The sequence below is a fragment of the Xenopus tropicalis genome, chromosome 2 (assembly GCF_000004195.4).
Source record: "Xenopus tropicalis strain Nigerian chromosome 2, UCB_Xtro_10.0, whole genome shotgun sequence".
Classification (NCBI taxonomy): domain Eukaryota; kingdom Metazoa; phylum Chordata; class Amphibia; order Anura; family Pipidae; genus Xenopus; species Xenopus tropicalis.
The window spans coordinates 154,158,956-154,168,275 of NC_030678.2; the positions used below are offsets into that span (position 1 = coordinate 154,158,956).

At 40.5% G+C, this 9,320-nt stretch overlaps 1 protein-coding gene across 2 annotated transcripts; it reads left to right on the top strand.

Moving 5' to 3' along the window:
* Positions 1 to 240: 240 nt before the first annotated feature.
* On the top strand, positions 241 to 9,082 carry hmgb1 (high mobility group box 1). 2 transcript variants are annotated; one of them, XM_012956664.3, is made up of 5 exons: positions 241 to 349; positions 5,705 to 5,867; positions 7,210 to 7,355; positions 7,513 to 7,687; positions 8,322 to 9,082. In XM_012956664.3, the coding sequence occupies exons 2-5, from the start codon at positions 5,718 to 5,720 to the stop codon at positions 8,484 to 8,486; spliced, it is 636 nt and encodes a 211-aa protein (XP_012812118.1). In that variant the 5' UTR covers positions 241 to 349; positions 5,705 to 5,717; the 3' UTR covers positions 8,487 to 9,082. The 2 variants fall into 2 exon arrangements, with proteins under 2 accessions (XP_012812118.1, NP_989226.1); NM_203895.1 differs by having other exon boundaries at positions 270 to 286; positions 8,322 to 8,959.
* The last annotated feature ends 238 nt before the right edge of the window (positions 9,083 to 9,320 follow it).

Below are 9,320 nucleotides of genomic sequence, written 5' to 3' on the forward strand. Positions count from 1 at the left end.
TAAGCTACATTCACTCAGCTCTTTGCAGCTCGCCTCGCTGTTTGTATTTGCGCGCTGTTTTCCTCTCCGATGACGTGCTGCCTAATTCGTCCAATCGGCGTCGGCCCCTGGTCAGGACAATGGAGGCGAGCCGGCCAATGAGGAGAAGGAAAGAGTTGGCGGTAGCCAATGGGAGGCAGCCTGGTCTCAGAGTAATGTTACAGATTGGGAGAGAGTGAAGAGGCTGCGTATCGATCCCGCTCTCACAGCCATTGCAGTACATTGGACTCCATAGACACAGCATTGGGTGAGTACAGCTATACGGCGCTGAGTGACTGTCCGTGTGTATGAGTGTACAGGGTACACACTGGTAAGTATGACAAGCGCGGAGAATCGAGTTATCTCAGCAAAATACGCTTTTAGCTCCTGGAAAGGGAGACAAGAGAAAGGGCCGCTGAGGGGGATTAGACCCAGGAAGGGGCGCAGCTCGGGTGACAGTCTCAGAATAGCCCGGAATTTATATTTCTAAGCTTTGCGCAAGTGAATATCACTGTCCCGTTCCCGGTGGGGGGATTTAATAAACAACCAGTCGGACAAGTCATTTTTTGAAAAATAGAATTTTATTTCAGAGTCGGGTTTAAACTTTTAATTCATTGGCTCGACGGTGCGAAAGAGCCGGTGTGTGAGCATGTTGCCGGCCAGTAAGTGGAACAGGGCAGCGGGACACGGCGACCCGGGGTCGGGCGCACTGAGGGGAGGCGAGTCGGGCGGGGACCCATGCCGCAGCCGGCGAGTCTGTCTTTCTGTGGCGCTCGGGGAGAGACGGGGACCAGGGCGTGTTGGCGGAGGAAACATAAATTACCTCAGGAGCTGCTCATATGCAATAACATGGCTGCCTATGGGAGGCAATGGGAAAAACAAGAGCCATTAGGGGGAGCTGGGCTGATACGGGCCAATGCATTGCTGCTGTGGGACTCGGTGCCATCATGTCCCGCTGCTAGCTATTACTAAATCCGCCTTCCGAGCCGCCTAGCCGCGCTTATAGCGACGTTATTCGGTGTATGTAGCCGCCGCATACGACTGTGTGTGTGAGATGGCGGTTGCGAGCTGCTCTGTCTCCCTAACATGGTGGTTAGTAGGAGAGAGGCGTGCGCCCGGGCGCGCCCCCGCCGCTGTATAAGCTTCTCATACAATAGAGGGAGAGGGCTGCGCGGCCCCGCGGGAGCGCGCACCCCAGCCGCCGCCATTCCGTGTGCTTCCCTGAGCGGGGGGACGTGGGCGAGCGCGCGTTCCCGTGCCTATTGCCTCAGTCTGCAGTGCTGTAATGTGTGTGCCCATAAGCCGAGCCTATACGGCTAGTGAATCCACACGAAGCCCAGCCCGGAGCCTGACACACAGACGTGCCGTGTGGCTTCATTCGCTCGCTTCCAGCCGCAGTGAGCCGGCGTCAGGGCGGATTTCAAGGGGACTTTCTTTCATCAGGAAGCTCTTGTCACAAGATGGAAGTAGAAAATTGTCATTGTTGACCTTCTTTCCCCCCTCCCTCCCCTTGCCTAACTGGAGCTGCGCCATCCCTTGCCTAAGTGCACATCTGGCTGCTGCTTTCTCATTTTATAAGGGTTTTTGTTGTAAAACCCGCAGCAAGCAGCCACAATGCCCAGTAAATGTGGCACAGCTTTCTGATGAATTGTTGTGGCACAACTTTCTGCTCTCCTCTTGTGGCGTTTCCCACGCGGTGCATCACGAGCTAGTAAAAGCATGAGTAACACTTTAACCACTTCAACACAAGGCACGCTTGGAAAAGTGCTCGCACATCCCTTCGTTTAACCGTATAACGCAATACGGCCCCATACACCGCTTATCCCAAACACATCAGGAATTTCAAAACCTACGTTGGTTATAGGTCAGAAGTCGTCAAAACCCGACAAACCATGGAAACTTTGGAGGATCTCCAGCGCCTAGGAAGAAGAGTGCTTGCAGTTTGCTATAGATAGTTATACCACCTTTTGTAACTAAAAATGAAATGGGAATTATTTTATAATACACACGTTTCAGTCGTGACACTTTACATCACTAATTGGCCTCCTATAAAGGAGAACTAAAGCTTAGTCAAGAATTTGGATAGAAATGCAACACCTTATATTAATGGGCTTCTGTACCAGCCCAAGGCCACCAGTCATTTTACAGTAAAGATCTGTGCCTCCCAGAAAGGCCCTAGTAGATATCTGTCTCCTTTTGTCAGCAAAAACGATGGCGGCTGACTAGGTGCATTTGGGAGGCACAACACATGCTGTGAGTTACCTGGATTTAGGGATTGACAATATTTAATCCACACACAAAAAAGGCTAATTAGTAAAACAAATTCACATTCCATGGCAACATAGAAATTAGTGTGTTTCAGAGTTGATTAATAATCTGCAATAGCACCAGCTTCTCTGATAGCTGTAACCCCATTTTCTCCTAATGTTTTGAAGATTTTTAACCATATCTTAGGTTAGTTTCTTGACCACAGCCTAGAGCATGTGTAGTGTCCCTGGCAGTCAGATGATGGCCACATGATCCAAGATGGGTCACTAATGGGTACAAATTTGAAGGACTGGATCATTGTTAGGTAGCTGCTAAATCTCTGTGCTGGTAGAGAACATTTATTATATAGAATAGATAATTAGTAGCCATATTTTTCTAGGTGTTAACTTCCCTTTAAAGGGCATCTAGCATTAAAAAAAAAAAAATTCCCCCCATTTCCCACACTCCTGTTTGGGAAATAATAGTTTTTTAAAAATAAAAAGCCTCTTGCCAGTACTAAGCCATCTGCACCAGGACACAAGCTTTCCCAAAACAATAAGTGATTGCCCCAGCTTGTAATGTAAGATAGGGGGCACATTCACTGCTCCTACATCAGGCCTTCCACCGGTAATTCCCTTTGTTGCAAGTGGAAAGGCATTTAGGAGAGATTAGTTGTCCGCAGTAGCCAAGGAGATCTATTGCAAGTGACTATTCTCTGCTTGGACATTAGCCTTACGGCTATGACATATGGTGCTATTTGTACCTAGCTGCCTGTCACGGCTACAAAATGACAGAAAATACCCTGTCATAGACAATATTGAAAATTGTCTCTGCTAAAAAACACGCAGGCAATTACCAGTTTTGTCTATTTTGGAGCTGCGACAAGTAGCTCTGTGTGTCATTGCCCTTAATGCTGTGGCAGCCTATGTATTCCATAACCCTTAGACCCTCTCATCATTGATAAAGCATCACTGATAAAACCCCCGGAGACTAATCTCCCCGTGTACCACTGCCCTATGACCATTGTAGCAACAGAAAAACTCTAAATTACTACTAAAATGCATTTACACATAGGCTTAGTGTATTCTCTGCAGTGAACACATCATACATGTGCTTTTATGGGTCCATAACTGTAAAATGGATTCCCTATAAGGGCAATTCACCCTATGCTTTATTATAGATTTTTCTCCAGCGAAAAAGCATCAATCAACTTGTTGACCAAATTTAATTAATAGGTTGAGCTCATTGAACACAGCTAGTCGTGATTGCAGCCAACCCTGTTGAATCTAAACATCCCTTTTATAGCGAGTCTCACCATTATTAACATGTATTTAAAAAAAAAAAAAAATTTACATCACTGTACAACAAATGGTTGTATGCATTGAAAATAAAAATTACATACAAAAAAGATACATGTGGTAAAGAGGATCCTGCATAAAATAGCTCTGAATACCATGAATGTGAAGAAGTTGCTACAGGTTCTTCAAGACTACTATATCAAAATTTTAGAAAAGATGAGTTTTTGAAATAACTTGGGACTAAATCAAACCACAGTAAGTGCAATTATCTTCAAGTGAAGAAGTGGGTGCAGCAGCAACTCATTCCAAAAGTAACAAAACATTCAAAGAACTGCAGGCAAAAACTAAGAACAAGACTGGGTAGTGGGATTAATAACTGTGAGTAGCAGTGAGTAAACCACTGGTACCCAAGAGTAATAGCAATACTCCTCTTGCATTTGCAAAATATCCCACCTAGGCGATCTTTTTTTTTTTTTTTCAAAAAATGTTTAGGGAACTCTTTGGACAACACAGGAAGGCAGGGGAATCAAAGTTGAAGTTTTCAGTTGGCCTAACCAAAATCATGCCTTGGACCCATAATAGAGATGCTTTAGCTGGATCATAAACAATCAGTTTGTGCAAGAAAATGTAACAGGAGTGTCTGAATTAAAGAACATTGGACTAAAGGTCCTCATGCAGGTGCTATCAAATTATAGGAAGAATAGTATAGCATTGTTTTTTAAAAATAAAAAAATGCAGTCATTTGAATGTTGTGTTGTGTTTACTCTTGTTCTCATTTTGTAATTAGATTTTATTTAAAGGGGAATGGAAGGAAAGCCAACCTATGCCTTTAATTACCTTATGCTTTTCTTGGGCCAATGTTTCATGTTTTTAAAAATCACACTCGTCAGTGCTGGTGGCCACTACCTTCTCAGGAACCCTCTGGCCTACTCCAGCCTGGGGCATGCACACACCCAAACTTGGGCTCATATAATTATAATAGTAGGTAAATTTGCACTAGCGCCATTACTCATGGCAACCAGTGAAAATGTAATTATTCTTCTTGCAGCTGGCTGAAAACTGTTAATATCTAGTTGCTATGGGTTACGGCTGAGGTGCACATTTGCCCAGTAAATAAGAATAAATGACTATTGTGAGCACTGAGGAAGGTACACTATAATGTGCTTAGCATAACTAGAAAGAGTACTTATCACCAATTGAACATATGCTGGCCTGCTTTAAACTGAAGCAGACTTTTTGTGGTTGTATACTAATAGAAAGCCTTAAACACATACTGACAGTACAATAAGAAATGGGGATTCAGATTGACAGGCAAGTGACCCACCAGCTCACTGGAAGAAGCTGGGCTGTTCAGAAGATACTGACGTGCTGAGGTTGGTTTCAGCTGCTAGAATGCTGTTGTATAGTTAGTATAGTGGTATAGTTGAATAAATGTAAAGAGTGCTGCCAGTTGTAACTACTCAACTGTGTGTGCACAGATCTTTCAGTGCATTTGTAAGGGACGGATGTTACTGTGGTATTGCATCCTGTAGTGAAGACTTTAGAGAAAGGAGTGATCACAGCTGAGATAATCTACAAGACTAATGACTTTGTGACAGAGTAAATAAATTCACTATGCGTAATCGCTATGCATGAGGCCAGTAAAAGAGGTTTGTGTTAAAGGGTCCATTCACCAAAAAAAAGAGAATTTCTTGGCATTTAAGTATGATTTATCTGAGAAATCGGTGCTTTAGTCACTCTGACATAATTTAGATCAACTATGTAGTTACAGGGCTGCCATTCAAGTTCTAGTAGAGCCTTAATGGGCTCAACTTCTCATAACATAATAAAGGAGGGGAAGAAAAATGTGACAACATCTGGTTAAAACTTTTTGTTTAATCAAAAGCTACTAATTGATCCAGAGAAATTTGTCATTATTGGCTCTCCACTTATAGCATAAAATCAGTTTTTATATAAACTAAGGCTGTTGCAGTTGCTGGAGAAACCGATACAACCCTTAAATGTAAAGGAAATATTTTCACTATATGGTGTTTACTGGCTCTTTATAGAATTAGAGTACATTACAGATTCTTGTTTTAACTTTGAAAATGTAATTTACACTTGAGTGTAGTTAAGTTAATATGATTTTTTTTGTGTTCTAGAAACTAAACCAAGATGGGTAAAGGTGATCCTAAGAAGCCAAGAGGAAAAATGTCCTCATATGCTTACTTTGTGCAAACATGCAGAGAAGAGCACAAGAAAAAGCACCCTGATGCCTCTGTGAATTTTGCAGAGTTTTCTAAGAAATGCTCAGAAAGGTGGAAGGTAAGTCATATTTTTCATACAATTTCTTTTATAATAAACATGCCAGTCAGTTAATTGATGTATAATCTTTGTAAAGCACTGCTGAATACAATATAAGTAAGGATAATGAAACATATACATTTCATCGTATTTTATAATTGGTCTGTATTGCTCAGTATGAGACCAGCCTTATCTGTAAGGCTTTTTACAGATCTGATGAGGCTCAGTGGGAACCTTTACTTAATATACATTGCAGTAACTGCTGCTCTTTATTCCTAGAATCTGTTTAGAGTACCATAATATCATATACTGCAATTTTTAGAATAATTTCTGCTTTGCAATGGAAAAGCATGGATGCCTACTAGACAAATAGGGTGCCTGCTCATCCAATTAAAGATTATCCCGCACAACTCTTGTGCCATACCTAAGGGGCAGATTTATTTTGTTGGGTTAAAAAAAAAACGCTGCAAAATTCACCACACATTGGCAGACTTTGGTGTGTAAAAAAAACAGCGTAAAGTCGGCTTAGTTTTTTACAAATATTTTTTTCCGCCAGAATTTACGTGAAATAATGGTGTTCGGACGGTAAACTTTTCCAGGTGGATCATCAGTGAGGTGTAGGGCTGAGTAGTGGCCAAGCTATGCATACGTTTTTTTTTCTGTTGAGGCCCCCATTGATTGGAATCAATTAAGCAGTAGATGTTTATATCAGGTGTGATAGTTCTTCTAAATTAACAGTATGGGGCCACTTGAATACTGATGGCAGCCCTGGTTGTAATAAATGGTAACTCCAAATATAAAACCACCCCACCCATCTTACCTCATTGTTTGTTGCATTTTTCTTTGCCTGTCCAGCTTTGAAGTGGACAGAGGATCACAAGACTAGAGCAAGTATCTAATCACATTTTGGAATGTGTAACCCAATGCCCTCTGCAAAAAGAATGTGAATAGAAAATGGAAACAACCCAAATGTAAAATTAAAGATAAATAACTGCATATCAAAGAAGTCTAGACTGCCTTAAAAGCCTTCACATATCTGACCTGGAATAGATATTTTAGGTGATATGATTCCGAATTGCGTTTTTTAGATAACAATGTGTGAATCTCCTGTGGACACCCGACCTCTAAAATTAAATACTACTTGGTACTCAGTACTCTGGTGAGAGAGAATTCTCCTGTATAATGCAAGCAAAAAAAAAAAAAGATACTGGTGCTCAAGAGGCAATGCAATTGGCTTCTGTGGCTTATTCAGTTAAGAAGATATTCAAAATGTTTTGGGACTTATACAGAACTATGTTAGATTTTGGTATTCATTGGTATACAAGTTTTTTGTTTTTTTTAAATTTGGTTTTGTATTTTGTAGACCATGTCTGCTAAGGAAAAATCAAAGTTTGAAGATATGGCAAAAGCCGACAAAGTTCGCTATGAGAGAGAAATGAAAACTTATATACCACCCAAAGGAGAAACAAAGAAGAAGTTTAAGGACCCTAATGCACCAAAGAGACCACCGTAAGGAATATTAAAATTAATAAACTGGTTTCATACTGTATCTTGGTTCTTTGGCAGTAGATATTTCTCTCAGGCCTAACTTGTTTTTGCTTTGTGCCACAGTTATATGGCAACACACAGATAATACTAGATTCTTGATGGTTTTTGTATTATGCAGTTCGGCGTTCTTCTTGTTCTGCTCTGAATTCCGTCCAAAAATCAAAGGGGAGCACCCAGGTTCGACTATTGGAGACATAGCAAAGAAACTAGGAGAGATGTGGAATAACACTGCTACAGATGACAAGCTGCCCTATGAAAGAAAAGCTGCCAAGCTGAAGGAGAAGTATGAAAAGGTAATAAAAACATGGAGAGTAATTCTGCAAAATACCTGTGCTACTTTTTAGAAGTCTTAGTGTTTTGCTTTGTTTTTTTAGTAATGTCTGTCTGCTGATAGTTACAACGCTAAAATGACTTTCAACTTTTATCCGTTTGCTATAATAGGACAAGAGTAGTTCTTAAAGTTTTTCATAAGTTGTGTTTATATCTATTGTATTGTAAGAGCAGCGTGTTTTGCCTTTCACAGACTGCTCAACTGAATTGGGGGAGAAGTTTGTACTTAAAATTTCAAACTCACTCAAGTTGTAATGTTTAGTACAACCCCTGCACCTAACATTCTGTAAAATGTACCTCAGCCGAGCCAAGCTTGTTTGTATTAGCTCTAAAAGTGCTCTCCTAAAAAACTTAGTTCTGTGCAGAAGGTGGCAGTATCTTACCACTGTAAAGTCTCCCCTTGTTAACAGTGCCTTAAATGCATCATGGTTAGTTTTTGTGAGAATTTGATTTGTTGTGAGAAGACACTGTCTCCTTGTGGATAGTTACAATGAGATCAAGTAACTAAAATCTTTTCTTCTATTATAGCGTTCTCCATTAAGATAACAGAACTTTGCTGTAAAGATTAATCAACATTATTTTGCATGTTTTATTCAGGATGTTGCAGCATATAGGGCCAAGGGAAAGCCAGAACCGGCTAAAAAAGCTCCAGCTAAGTTTGAAAAAGCCAAGAAGAAGGAGGATGATGACGACGATGAAGATGATGATGATGAAGAGGAAGAAGACGAAGAGGAGGAGGACGAGGAGGATGATGATGAATAAGTCTTTTGGAAAGTTTTGTCTATAAAGCATTTAACCCCCCTGTACACAACTCACTCCTTTGAAAGAAAAAAAAAATATAATGCTGTGTAAGATTTGTTTTTAAACTGTACAGTCTCCCTGTTTTTCTTGTTTTTGTTTTTTTTTCCCCTTTAATTATTTTGTATAGTTAACACACTACCGAATGTGTCTTTAGCTAGCCCTGTCTTATAGTGGTTTTTGTTGCCACTAACCTTGCCTCTCTTACAGTAAGGGGGTTGTAAATTGGCATGGAAGTATAAGCAGGTAAATGTTCGTGCACAGCACAAATTAGGTTGTATGGGGATGTAGTTAAATTTTTTTTTTTCATCTTTAGTTGTCTTGCCATCATAATTGTTGTTCTGTTAACTGAATACCACTCTGTAATTGCAAAACATTGCGGATGTTTTGTTGACATTCTGATTGCTTCTAAGTAAATACAATTTTTTTTTTATTAATATTGTTTGGTATGGTGCTCCAATTGGTGGTTTTCCAAAAGTTAAGCAACTGAATTATCATATTACTTGAGGCTTTACTTACTAACAATTGTAAGCGTTTATTAAAGGTTAAGTTAACGTTTAGTATGTTACAGCATTGCCAGTTATTAGCAACCTTTCAATTGGTCTGCACTTTGTATAGTTTTTGAATTATTGCTTTCCTCTTTTGACTCTTTCCAGCTTTCAGATGGGGGTCACTAACCCTGGAAGCCAAAAGGCTATTGCCCTGTGAGACTACAATTTTACTGTTACAGTTAATTATAATTAACATTCTATTCAGACACTTCTATTCAAATTCCAGTTTCAAACCACTGCCTAGTTG